The 14,386-nt window shown below is 47.7% G+C and overlaps 1 protein-coding gene across 2 annotated transcripts in view; it reads right to left on the bottom strand.

The window, feature by feature from the left end:
* Positions 1 to 14,386, bottom strand: part of SH3PXD2B (SH3 and PX domains 2B) — a 112,129-nt gene that overhangs the window by 78,584 nt on the left and 19,159 nt on the right. For both annotated transcript variants that reach the window (XM_081232337.1, XM_081232336.1), the window contains exon 2: positions 3,157 to 3,237. In XM_081232337.1, the coding sequence (XP_081088463.1) occupies positions 3,157 to 3,237 (81 nt within the window). The remainder of the gene's footprint in view (positions 1 to 3,156; positions 3,238 to 14,386) is intronic.

Genomic DNA, 14,386 nt, shown 5'->3' with positions numbered 1-14,386 from the left:
CCCAGGATGCTGACACTCAGATGCTCTCTCCCAGAGACTGGAGCTGAACCCACCAACTCCAGTGCCTCGACACAGGGGAGGGCACTTCAACTTGGGGACTGAAGGTGCTGTCTGGGGGATGCGGGCCAACGGGCCAGTGGAAGAAGCTGGTCCAGAGGGGCTGGCGGGAAAGGGAGCAGGTTCGATGGGAGAGCTTGTGGCCACGTGACACACGGCCCGGGAGCTGCCAGGCTTCCGGTGGGTCATTCTGTTGCTGGTTCCGGGCCCCTGTGAGGCCGGCTGTACTCCTGGCTCTGGTTTCCATGGGGGCACACTGGCATCCTCTCATCAGTCCACCCCCACTTCTCTCTGCCTAAGCTAGCTGAGTGGGTGTCTGCTCTGTGGATGCCAATAATCCCTAGGCTAGCAATCACCCATGTCACTCATCTCTGTCCCCTCTGTTCCTTCTTGGAAGCATCAGGCAGGCAAGAGGCCTTGGAAAGCAAAAATATAGGTAGCACCACTGCCCCTGTAACATAGACCCTCGGTGCATGAAAAATCAGTCTAGCAACTTGCAAAAATATTTACCCAATATCCACGCTCTAAAGACCTGCCGAAATGGATCTACATAAATCACTCTTGCGTCTGAGCAAGAGGGTATGGATCTCTGTCTTTCTCATGCAGGACCACGTTCGGAGGTGTTGGCATTACTGCTATCATCTTTCCTGCCTTTCCTCCAGGGTCAGCCCTTCCCCCCCCCATGCCCGTGTCTGCTCCTGCCAAGTCCCTTTTAGATGGTATCTTAACATCTTTAACATAGAGCCTCTTTGGGTATTGACATTTGGTACATGTTTGCTGCGGACCAGAAGAAAAATATCATTTGTATATGATACTGTTTGGTTTGTTGCATAGTGAACACAAAACGTCACTTATGAGTTCATTACATATTAAGTAATTACGTAACTGGTGTCAACTGCTGTCCAGTATGCAATGACTCTTGGCAATTTATAATGTAGATTGTTTGGTGATAACAGGTTAGGGGCACATTATTACCTCCCCTCCCCCGTTTAAAATATAGCCCAGGGCTTCCCTGGTGGCGCAGTGGTTGAGAGTCCGCCTGCCCATGCAGGGGACACGGGTTCGTGCCCCGGTCCGGGAAGATCCCACATGCCGCGGAGCGGCTGGGCCCGTGAGCCATGGCCGCTGAGCCTGCGCGTCCGGAGCCTGTGCTCCACAACGGGAGAGGCCACAACAGTGAGAGGCCCGCGTACCGCAAAAAAAAATAAATAAATAAAAATAAAAATAAATAAATAAAATAAAATATTGGAGCACAGGCTCCGAAAAGTCTCTACTTGACATTTTTAGGAACAGATTAGGTCTGTTCAACCAAGGATGACGGTGGTTAATATTACCTCCAGAGAGAACATGGAAGGCAGAAAGACAGGCTGGTGTGTGGAGGACCCGGGCTGTCTCCTGAGGTCCCCACAATGCCGTCTCTGCATCGGATCACAGCTGTTCTCTCCAGGTCTCAGTCCCCACCCCCTGACTGAGGGGCAGAGCAGGGACCGGATAAGCCCACTGGCCATCACATTGCTCAACCATACTGACTGGCTTCGAGATGAGCCTATGAAACACAACACTGTGTTTGCAGGGACTCCTGCAAAGTGACCTTTCACTCTTTCCTGCTAAGTGTGAGCCCAGAGCATTTTGCAACCATGTGGGATCTGAGGATAAAGCCAACATCAGGGAACTGGGAATTCAGAACAAGAGGAAGAAGCTGGGTGAGAGGACACGGGAGAACCCTGTATCAAGCTTCACCTGAAGCCTGCCAGTTTCCTTCTCCCAGGACATTCTGTCACACCAGCCCCCTAAATCCCCCCATCTACTTAGGCCAGTTTGAGTTGGGTTTCTGTCCCTTGCAACCAAAGGATCCTAACTGGTACGCAGAGGGAAAGAAGACAGTCATCTCGATGAGGCCTTACATTGGCCTGTGAGGTATGTGAGCCCCTCACCAAGTGGCAGGGAACACTCATGGATTCAGGAAGCCGGGCAAGTTCCCATCTCCTCCTGAGGTCTATGTTTTCTAAAGAACTTTGTTACGTCATATCAGGCACTGTGACTTTTCATGACACACTTGCTTTGGGTTGCTGGCCTTTGGGGACGTCAGGATAATGCTGCTGACCCATGGATTAGAGATCTTTTACCCTCCTGGGGAGGGGCTTACACAGAGCTGTCCACATAGGCTCCCTGTGAGACTGGTGGTGCTCAGGGGGGTTATAGTTCATTCCTTCGTTTGTTTGTTCGTTCATTCATTCATTCATTCACCAAACATTGACTGGATACATACAGTGTCCTTGAATAAAACATGAAGGAAAGAGAGGATAATGAAGATGTCGTTCCTGCCCATGAGAGTCCTAGTTTAGAGGGGGACAGGCAGACAACTTCAATACAGAGTCAGGACAGAGGGATGCAGAGCTGTGGGGTGCAGAAGAGGTGGCCTTCGCTGGCCAGGGAATGAAGTCGGACCAGGCTTCCCAGAAGATGAGACAACGAGGGGGCTGGAGGGTGCAGGACGTATTCCAGGTGAGGAAGAGCTAATGCAAAGGCCTCAGAGGAGAGGAGAAGGTGAGCACGGTGCCCTCAGAGCACGGCAGGCATTTTAGGAGCTGAGCCAGGAGCCTGATGGGGAGAGGAGGCCAAGGTGAGGCAACAGACGTGGGTCTGTCTTGAGAGCAGAACAGGTCCACGAGGTCTGAACACACTCAACAACTGAACTCACCAGCAAACACGATTACACACGTTCAAGATCTGCACTTCAAAGTCAACACAAACGATCTCCAGATTAGCCTCCGTTCTAGAGCAGTCAACAGGAGCCTTTCTTTTATTTGGACAATATTGAATATCAAAGCATAAAGCAATACAGCCCATTACTTATGTCCCCAAAGTGATGGACCCTTTTTTGAAAAATATAGAACGCTCCTCAAATTGGCGTGTCCCCCCTGCACAGGGGCCAGGCTAATCTTCTCTACATCATTCCAATTTTAGTATATGTGCTGCTGAGATGAGTGCACAGACATCATTTTAAACAAGACACTGTGGCTCTGAAGTCAAAGTGGAAAGTAAGTCCAAATAAACTCTTTCCCACCTTGCAGCTCGCCGGAGACCCCAGATCCTTACCTGGAGATCAAAGAATTTGCTGTAGCGCCGATAAATGGCCTCCGTGGAGCCGCTGGACCACGTGACACGGATGATGTAGACCTGCAGAGAGGGATGGAGACAGGCGTTAACACCAAGGGGGTCTTTCCATCTCCAGGACTCAAGACCAAAGCAGTTCACAGTCAGAAAGACCTGGGTTTGAATCTCAGCTCTGCCCCTGACCAGAGGTATGACTTGGATGGGTCACTTGCTCTCTCTGAGCCCCAGCTTCCTCTTCAATAAAATGGGTCTAATACCCCCACCTCTGAGAGCTGTGCAAAGGATTACATGAAACCAAGTATAGGAAAGCATAAGCACCCTGCTCATCTCAGGAGATGCTGTTACTTTCACGATTTCTTACTCCCCAGTCAATTCAGAGAGCCACGGGGCTGGCTACTTTGTCAGCATCATTCTTAAAACCTTGATTTGTCAGAAGGCACAGCAACCTGCGGCTCTTAGCTCTCTTCTATTTCTCATAAGCTAAGCCATCACGCCATTTTCTCCAGTTAGGGCCTGGGCTGAGTCATCTTTTCCCTCTGCATGACAGTTTCTCCATCTGTAAACTGGGTTAACAGCATGTTTCCGCTGCCTCCCAGGATAGTGTGAGGATTCGATTAAGACGGAGGTTGGAGAGCCACTTTATAAACCACAGGGCCATGTTTTCAATCTCTGTCACAGGTCACAGCACACACAGAAAATAATACATTGACAACAAATTCGGGCAAACCAAGGTGGCAGCAGGAGGTCACAGCATCTGGCTGGGGGCTCTGGTGGCCCTGGACACCACCTGGATACTCAGGGGATAAGGGATCAGCACATCCATTCCCGGCTTGCACAAATTATCTGTGGTTACAGGGTAATTCTGACATTTAAAACATACATATGTGAAAGCTGTCTGGAAACAGAGGAATGCTGTATAAACACGAGGGGCTAGGTGTTGTTAAAAAGGCCATGGGGGTACACAGGCAGGGCCCCTGCCTCTGTGAGTAGAGGGTGAGCTGCGGAGACAGCACGTGCGTAAGTGAAGATAAGTAACATGTGCGCAGTGGACGTCTCTTATTTTTTGCCCGGTACTGATTAACCTTTCCTTCAACCAGAGTGCCTTGACTTTTCTCCTGGGAGCCTCCTTCCCTACCTCAACACAGTCCCTTAGACACCAAGGTGGGTACCACTGTCCACAGTGGTTGGTTGAGGAGTGAGCACATGACCCACGCCGGGCCAATCAGAGCCAGTAAGAATCAGCCCTGGGACTTCTGCTCTGACCCCTGAGAAAGATAAGCTCTCTCTCTTTCTTTGAGGTTGCTAGGCTGTTAGGATGCAACGTGGAGATGCCAGGGGGCCATCTCACCATCGCTTGGGAGGAGCCTGCCTGAGAATGAGGCCAGTATCAGTAGATTCCTGATGACACAGTCTGACCCTTAGGTCCAGCTTTGCCTGTAGCTCAATCTACTCCTTGTCTGTCCCGTTTCCTGAGCCAGTAAATCCTGGGCAACACCCACACTCTGGGATTATTTCTGAAGCCAGTTTAAGTTGGGTTTCTGACACATGTAATTTAGTCCTGATGGATGCAGGAAGTGGGGTGGGAGAGATCTCTGAAGCTTGAAGTCATCATGGTATACCTTGAAGGACACGTAGATCTAGACAGCAGGAGAGGAAAGAAGAGACCTTCGGGGGTGAGGGATGATGGTGGAGCAAAGACAAGCTCAGGGAGTACGGGGACCATGCCCAGCAGTGGTTTCCAAAGTGGTTTTAGACAAAGTCTCTTCCCAAATGAGTTCTTCCTAGGATACCTTCACTCAAAACAGGAAAAGGAGGAGCTATGGGGGGCCAGAGCCAGAGCCCATTGTGAACACCAGGGACTTATGGGAGAAGATTTTCCAGGTGAGAAGAGATAAAAAACGTAAAGACAAATCAAGACAAGATGGGAGGTGCCCTTGAATGCCCAGCTAAGGGGTTCACCAGGAACAACCACTCTAAATCCAACATCTATTTCATTTCAGCGAAGCAAGGCAGGAAGGAAGGCATTTGGACTCTAGACTCACGCAATTTCCTAACCCCCAGGGCCTCAGTTTCCATCTGTAAAATGGGGTCATCGAGCCCATGTTACATAGAATTGTGATGATTATCGGAGGTAAAGCTCTGAGCTCCTTGCCTGGCAGAGAGGAAAAGTTCAAGAAATCTTAGTACCCTTCACTCTGAGTCCCCAGAGTCTACCCGGCCCCAGTTCAGAAAGACGGACTATTTCAACACCAGGGATTCAGGTACCCCGCCTCCCCCGCCTTGTTTGTACCCACTAGTCCTGGGTACCTCAGAGCCAAAAGACAGGGCAGGGCACCCTTTGGGAGGCAGAGTCACCCTGGAAAAGTGATTTTACGACAAGAAGAGCTGTCTCCAAAGCCAGCTGAATAGTCATTAGTCTTATTTAAAAGAAAACAGGGGAATCCCTGGTGGTGCAGTGGTTAAAAATCCGCCTGCCAATGCAGGGGACATGGGTTCGAGCCCTCGTCCAAGAAGATCCCACATGCCGTGGAGCAACTAAGCCCGTGCGCCACAACTACTGAGCCCGCGTGAGACAACTACTGAAGCCCGCGTGCCTAGAGCCCGTGCTCTGCAACAAGAGAAGCCACCACAAGGAGAAGTCCGCGCACTGCAACGAAGAGTAGCCTCCAGTAGCCGCAACTAGAGAAAAGCCCACGTGCAGCAACGAAGAGAAAGAAAGAAAGAGAGAGAGAGAGAGAAAGAAAGAAAACATCAATTCTGCTTAACCAAGGCTCCAGCATGTCAATTTAGAATGGCTCCCGTTCCTTGATTCACTCTACAACATTTATTAAACACCTCTTGTGTACCAGGCCCTCTGCTGGGTGCTGGGTTACAAGGAGCAGCAGGACAGCCTCGGACCCTGCCCTTGAACAGTGGGAAGATGGGCAATAAACCAGCAGATGAGGAAATATGTATATAATTTAAGTTACAGTAAGTGCTAGGAAGGACCCCAAAGCCTGCTGTGGTAACGCAGGATGGGGATGGTGGCGGTGGGTGTTCTTGGAAGGGAAGGTCCCTATGAGGAAGCAGCCTTTGAACTGAGACCTGAAGGATGAGGAGCTGGCTTGGGGAAGAGCTGAGGAAAGTGTATTCCAGACAGAATGAAAAGTACAAATGAAGACACACAGGCTGGAAAATGCTTGGAATGTTTGAGGAACCGGAAGACCGTTATGGCAGGACAGAGCTGTCAGGGAAGGGGATGTGGCCTGGAGGAGCAGCAGCTGCATCACGAGGGCCTTACAGGGCTTATAGGCCACGGTGAGGGATTTTTATTCTATTGAAGTTTTGAGGGGTGCAGGGGCCTGGGGAGGAGGCGTTTGACATAATTTAATGTATGTTTTAAAAAAATATCCATCTATATGCCTCTGGCTGCTGTGTAGAAAATGGTTTTGAAAAGGGGCAGGGAAACTAGCAAGGGGGCTTTTCCATATCTGAAAGGGACCACGGAACTCAGCCAACCCAATGGCCCCACCTTCCAGATGGGTAAATGGAGTCCCAGAAAATACCTTACCAAAGGTCCCCATCCTGGGGGATGTATAAACAAAGTCTGTATGACTATCTGTGAAGGACAATGCCAATGTGGATTAAAAACAAGAAAAAAATAAAAGATCATCAAAGATTTTAAAACCAACCCAAAGCATACACCCATAAACAGAAAAAAAAAATTCTGCTTACATAATTCATTCTTGATCTCTTGTTTACAATTTAAAAAAAGATAAATTTGTTTATTTAGTTAGTTATATTTATTTATTTTTTTAGGTGTGTCACTCTATTTAGGTGTTCTTTCATTTCTATCAGTAATATTTTGTAGTTTTCTTTTAATTTTTATAAAATTTTATTTATCCAGCATTTTAGAATTTTATTTATTTTTTATACAGCAGGTTCTTATTAGTTATCCATTTTATACATATTAGTATATATATGTCAATCCCAATCTCTCAATATATATTTATTTATTTATTTTGGGCTGAGTTGGGTCTTTGTTGCTGCACGTGGGCTTTCTCTAGTTGCAGCAAGCGGGGGCTACTCTGTTGCGGTGCGTGGGCTTCTTGTTACAGTGGCTCCTCTTGTTGTAGAGCACGGGCTCTAGGCATGCTTCAGTAGTTGTAGCACACATGCTCAGTAGCTGTGGCTCACAGGCTCTAGAGCACAGGCTCAGTAGTTGTGGCGCATGGGTTTAGTTGCTCTGTAGCATGTGGGATCTTCCTGGACCAGGGCTCGATCCCATGTCCCCTGCATTGGCAGGCGGATTCTTAACCGCTGTGCCACAAAGGAAGCCCTTGTTTACAATTTTTAAAGTTCTGTCCCTATGGTACAAGAACTCGGTAGCAGATCTAATTAGTTTATTGGAATCAACCTCTGAGCACAATGCCTGCATTTTTAGGCACAGATCTAACTTTTTGATGAGAATTGTCCCAACGTAGGGCTTTGGCCTTGCCCACGGTTTGGGGGCTGGTGAAAGAGCCCATGCACTGGGTTCTAGTGCCAGCCCTGCTGTTGGGTGAAACTCACAAGGTACCAATCTCTCTGGCCACAGTGTCCTTCTCTCTAAAATGAGGACAACAATCTCCCCTGAGGACTCACTGCAATAACTAAGGTACATAGGGCTTTGCCAATGCCCGGCACACATGAGCTGTGCAGTTCGTTTTTCCCTCATGGCAGGTATCCGGTATTCCTCCTCATCTGGTACCTCTTCTCTCCTTTTGGTAATAGCCCCTGATTTCCCTTGGAGGGTCACCTTTCTCCCTCCCCTAGTCTTTGTGATAGGGAGTATCATGTGTCCCAAGCCTGGCCAACCAGAATCTACCAGTCCCTGATCCCAACAATGGTTCAGGGATGGGCACGTCACCCAAACCAGGATGATGAGACTCAATTCTGGGACTTCTGATGGCCTGATCAGGAAAGAGACCCTTTTCCCCACTGCAGTGGCGAGCTGGGAGAACTCTACACCGTGATTTAATACGTAGAAAGCACAGAAGCAAGCAGAGCTCAGAGGGAGAGAAAAGTGGCATGTCCTGTGACACTGCTTGAACCCCTGGACCCAGCATCCTGGACATTCCACACACACAAGCCCAAACCTTTTTTCTTATTTAAAGTCAGTATGAGTTAGTTTTTGTTACTTGCAACCAAAGCATTCCTAACACATCTGACCTTGGCTTTTGGATTATATCCCAAACCCAGTTAATACTCAGTGGCCTGGTGTTAAGGAATTAAAAGCAGACTTTTTCGTAGCAGCATTAGTCACAATAGCCAAAAGGCAGAAACAACCCAAGCGTCCACTGATAGATGAATGGATAAGCAAAATGTGTAATATTATTCAGCCTTAAAAAAGGAAATTCTGACATATGCTACAACATGGATGAACCTTGAGGACATTATGCTAAATGAAAAAGACCAGTCACAAGAAGACACATACTGTGTGATTCCACTTATACTAGGTAGTTAGCGTAGTCAAATTCATAGAGACAGAAAGTAGAATGGTGGTTGCCAGAGGCTGGGGAAAGGGGAAATGGGGAGTTAGTGCTTAATGGGTTTGGGAAGATGAAGAGTTGTGGAGATGGATGGTGGTGATGGCTGCATAACAATGTGAATGTACTTAACGCTACTGAACTGTACACTTAAAAATGGTTGAAATGGGGCTTCCCTGGTGGCGCAGTGGTTGGGAGTCTGCCTGCCAATGCAGGGGACACGGGTTTGTGCCCAGGTCCGGGAAGATCCCACATGCTGCAGAGTGGCTGGGCCCGTGAGCCATGGCCGCTGAGCCTGTGCATCCGGAGCCTGTTCTCTGCAATGGGAGAGGCCACAACAGTGAGAGGCCCGCGTATCGCAAAAAAAAAAAAAAAGGTTGAAATGGTAAAATTTATATTATGCATATTTTATCACAATTTAAATAAATAAGTAAATAAATAAATAAGCAGATTTCCTTCAGAGATTTACATAGTACATGTCATGCTCCCTGGAGGTGACACTTATAACTTTCTCCCTGGTGTAGCCCTCAAAACACATGCTGCATATCTGAAGAGGAACTTATACCCAGAATATATTGAAAAAAAACCAAAAAAACACAACTCAACAGTAAGGAAACAACCAACCCAATTACATGATAGACAAAAGATCAGAATAGACACTTCATCAAAGAGGATACGTGGGGACCTCCCCGGTGGCACAGTGGTTAAGAATCCGCCTGCCAATGCAGGGGACACGGGTTCAAGCCCTGGTCCGGGAAGATCCCACATGCCACAGAGCAACTCAGCCTGTGTGCCACAACTACTGAGCCTCCACCTAGAGCCTGCGAGCCACAACTGCTGAGCCCACGTGCCACAACTACTGAAGCCTGCGAACCTAGAGCCCGCACACTGCAACAAAGAGTAGCCCCCGCTCGCCACAACTAGAGAAACACCGTGTGCAGCAACGAAGACCCAGTGCAGTCAAAAATAAATAAATAAATAAATAAATAAATTTATTTTTTAAAAAAAGAGGATATATGGATGGCAAATAAGTGCATGAGAAGATATTCAACATCATTAGCCATTAGAGAAAGGCAAATTAAAACCATGATGAAGGATCACCACACATCCATTAGAATGGCTAAGATAAAAAAAAATACTGACAAAAATGTGGGACCACTGGAACTCTCAGACATTGCTGGGGGGAAAACAAGATGGCACAGCCACTCTGGAAAGATCCTTGATGGATGCTGAACCATGAGGTGAAAGGTTGTTGGAGAAAAGAAGAGTCATATGGGGTGAAGATATCACCCCAGGGATTAGTCTCGCAGCAAAGGGAAAAATGTCCCTTTTCAATGGAAAGATCTGGTGACCACAACTGTAATAGGTGATCAAACCTAGCATGACCAATAAGAGGGATAATTAGACCCTGAGGTGATGCAACAGGAAGTATACAAAACCTTCTGTCAAGTATTGTCACCAAAATATTTAACATGAATCTCAAGTCTCTTGACCTAAGTTCCACTTCATACGAAGTACGTGAGGGAGAGAAGCAAACTAAATGACACGTAAGGAAACAATCAGATAAAGCCAGAATGTGGGATGACTACAAGTCTACTCCTAGGGCATAGCTCAAGTGCTACCTCCTCCAGAAAGTCCTCCCTGACTGCTCCCGCCCCACCAATGTTAGGTTGGGTCTCCCTGGTGCATGTCCCCTTGGCACCTACTGCCCCATCACAAAGTCGACTACACTTTACAGCAAATGCTGACAGCAGGAACCATGCTTGTCTTGTACATACACTGAATGCTGTATGCCCAGCTCTGAGCACAATGGAAAATCTGTACTTTGTGGGAAAAAAATGAGGAAGACACGAAGATGCTAGGAGGTCAAGCCCTCTCTGGCCCCTGTCCTGCTTCACCACAACCCCTCCCTCTGGGAATGAGCAAGCACAGAGGCCACACTGGTGTCCGAGGGCCACGGAGGAGGCCTGAAACCGGAACTAGCCACCAGCAAAATCCCTTCTTACACAACCTCAGCATCAGGGCCTGCGTGATTTGCAAAGTCTAGACTCCTCAGGTCCGGGTTTCTCACAGGGCCTCTGTGTCACCAGGGCCAGAAGTCCTGGGTTTCTAAACTTCCTTTAAGTCAGCCACGCCAGGGTGCTTGGGGTCGAGGTGGGCAGATGACTGGGTCTTGGTCTCCCCCAAATCCTCGCAAGCTTGCAGTGTGCAACTAAAAGAATTCTGTGATATAGGGGAAAGTTCAGGCATTATCTTAGGTAAAAGAACAGTCTAAAACAACATAATCTAATCTCAAAACAGTTATGTATACAGTATATAAGTGTATGTGTGTGCTTGTGTATATTTCATTTGTGTATTACAGTGAATACAGAACCAAAGCTCCCAGGGGAAATGAGGGCTGGGGTCCTGTGAGCCTCTGATCACAACATTTTCATCCACTGATCAATACACAGCCTTGCTGTATGTTTCTGTTTAATGACACCTTATTTAATGTATATTGTTGATTCATTAAGCTTGAACTCATGGCCAGTGGCACTGTAACTCATGCCTGAACGAAGCTTACTTAACACCTCCAAAAGACACATCACAGTCTGAGCTTAGGAACACTAGACAGCCCTTTAGCACTAGGTTTGAGGCCATGTTAAACAGCGAAATGACCCAAAAAAGCACGAGAATGTATACAATGTGGCAATAAAGAGACCATGAAAAAGACACTTGTTCAGAGTATAAGAGCTGGAACAAGAGGCAGAGGTTGCCTTGTTCAACCCCAGCTGGGAACATGCACCTCAGGCCACACAGTTTTTGCTGCCACGCACATGCCCACAACTGCAAGCGACCGGGAAAACACTACAAGTACTGATGTTGGATTAGAAATAAATTTTAGCAAGTAGGCAAATTCCCAGATATGGAATCGGCAAATAATGTGGATTGACTATACTGTAAGTAAAGTGTGTGTGTATGTATATAAACCACTGATATATACATACATATATATATATATATATATATGTATGTATATATATAAACATGTATATATATGGTTTGCTCTGGGTTGGTAGGAATATGTTAAGACTTTAAAAATTCTCTTCTTGAAGCTTTCTTGTATTCTCCAGATTTTCTACTGTGTATTTTCTTTTATAATCAGAACGAAAAAGTCACTTTCCTAGGAGAACAGGAAGAAATGTGTCTGTGACACACTCTCTTGCCTGGAACACCAAGGTTGAACCCCATCTTCCCTCACTATCTCAGCTCAGTCCCAGGGCCGTTCCTCTGGAACATCCTTCCAGATCACGGAGCACCTCCTGGGTGCAGGTACAGCCGATGACAGAGGTGGGAGTGCGGGACGGGAGGAAGCTGGGAGTCGGCAGAGGGTGTCTCAGCCGTGACCTCACTCTAAGTTCGGGAAAGTCTTTTGCCCCTTTGCGCCTTTGTGTTCTCTGAGAAATGGGGATAAGGACACTCAGCCTTCCTACCTCACAGGCAAAGATCGAATGAGATTTTTTTTTACAGCTCCAGAAATGGAATCTGTGTTGATTAGAATCTCTGCCTGTGGCTGAGATTTGAGGGAGAATGTTCCATAAATGCTTCCTAACTCCTCCGCAGTCACCTCCTTTGGCAGGTCCAACCCAGCCCAATGGAGTGTGGGCTCCCAGGGCCTGGAGGGACCCCACTAGACACACAGAAATTTATGTTCCATTTCTAAGGTCAGGTCATCCATGAATAAAGATTTAAAACAGAACAAAGCTTAGAGGCCCTTGAACAACACCTGGAGCCAGGCCTGGGCATGGCTAAGTAACAGAAACAGGCGAGCTCCAGGCAGCTCTGCTTAACTGACATGCCTTATCCCTGCAGACCCGCTGGCCCACACCTCTGCCCATGGCTGCAACTCTTGGAAAGGCCCCAGCACTCCATCGATATGCCATCCCCAGGGCAGGATGATATGAAACAGCTGTTGCCCCACCTCGGGAGCACTGTGATCTCATATGCTTTCATCACGTGAACTAGAGAACATGAGAAGGTGTTTTTGCCCAGTGAATAAGATCCCTGAGGCACAGGGGAATGTCCTCCAATCTCACTTTGCTTTGAAAATCTCTATGGTGGGGTTTCTAGGGCTGGCAAAGAATCTGGCTGTAATTCCCCGCTGATATTAATTAGAAGGGGTGTGGCTTCTGCACTAGTCACATGACAAAGTGATTACATTTTGATCTGGGTTGCAGTGGCCAGAGGTTTAAATCTGGGGGAGGGTCTGGTCCAAGCGCTTTTCAAAGTGATGGTCCTTAGATCACTGTCTCAAGGTATGCAGGAGCTTGGGCATACCAGCTGGTTTTAGGTGATTCAGGGCTCGGCACTAAACTGTAGGGAATCCCATAGTGAGAAAGTTAGTCTCTGCCATTCCTTTCCCGCCCTGACTGGCTCAGAAAGTTGGCAGTCGTGGCTTTTCAACACCCCTTCCAACACTTGCTGGTCTCCATTTCCTGAAGAAAGGACAGAAGACCTCACGGCAGGCGACAGTTGCCAGGAAGAACTTTAACACTGATTTTATTTTTCCTTTCTATTTAGTTTCCTTCTATTTCTAGCGAGGGCTGCTGGTTTTCCATTTATGGTGGACAGCTAAAGTTTCCCTTTAAAAATAAATGAAGTAAAGAAGTGAGTCAATTTGAAGAATACTGAATTAAGAATATGTAGTACAGGGGGTTTGTGGCTATGCCAAACGTTGTGATGGTGCCGGTAGGATGATCAACATTGAGGGCGGCGCTGTTTCAGTGAACTCCTAGCCGTTCTCACTCTGTCTGGAGCTCTGTTGTTTACAGGCCAACAAGCCCTCATTTCTCAAGTTGGAAGCCCTCTCCTGGCTCTACAGTGCTGGTGGGGAACCTGGAATGACCTGGGAGACCAAAGAAAACATCTAAAGAGAGGGCACCAGTGGGACAGAGAGAGTTGGGGCTGTTCTCCTGCAAGGGCTGTGAGAAAGGAACATCAGCAAGACAGAGCTCTGTGCTCCATTAGCAATGTCTGCCCTGGGCACCTGGGACTGGGAGGATGTGTACGGCACACATCCCTGATTCTAGAGCAACCCCTCCATTTAACAAAGGGACCAAGGGGGCCTTCCCTGGTGGCGCAGTGGTTGAGAATCTGCCCGCTAATGCAGGGGACACGGGTTTGAGCCCTGGTCTGGGAGGATCCCACATGCCGCGGAGCAACTAGGCCCGTGAGCCACAACTACTGAGCCTGCGCATCTGGAGCCTGTGCTCCGCAACAAGAGAGGCCGTGATAGTGAGAGGCCCGCGCACCGCGATGAAGAGTGGCCCCCGCTTGCCACAACTAGAGAAAGCCCTCGCACAGAAACGAAGACCCAACACAGCCAAAATAAATAAGTTAATTAATAAACTCCTACCCTCAACATCTTCTTAAAAAAAAAAAAAAAAAAAAAGCATCTCCTCTGTAAAGCCCTTCCTGACTTCTGACACTTACTACACCTTGTCTCGTCCTGTTTAAAAAAAAAAACAAAAACAAAACACAAAGGGACCGAGGGGTGTAGCGACTCACTAAGGGTTCCACTCTTAGCTATGGACTCTTTCTACTTCCACGGCAGTATCCAAATTTCCTTGCAAGCTCCTCATGCCCCTCTGAGCCTCCTGCACAATGACTCCCCCAGAGGACTTTAAATCTGGAGTGTTCTTCGGTGATTAGGCCAGCGGTCAAAT

This window comes from Mesoplodon bidens, assembly GCF_964165515.1.
Source record: "Mesoplodon bidens genome assembly, chromosome: 4".
NCBI lineage: Eukaryota > Metazoa > Chordata > Mammalia > Artiodactyla > Ziphiidae > Mesoplodon > Mesoplodon bidens.
The sequence above is the reverse complement of the archived record's forward strand: the minus strand, read 5'-3'. Positions and strand labels throughout refer to the sequence as shown.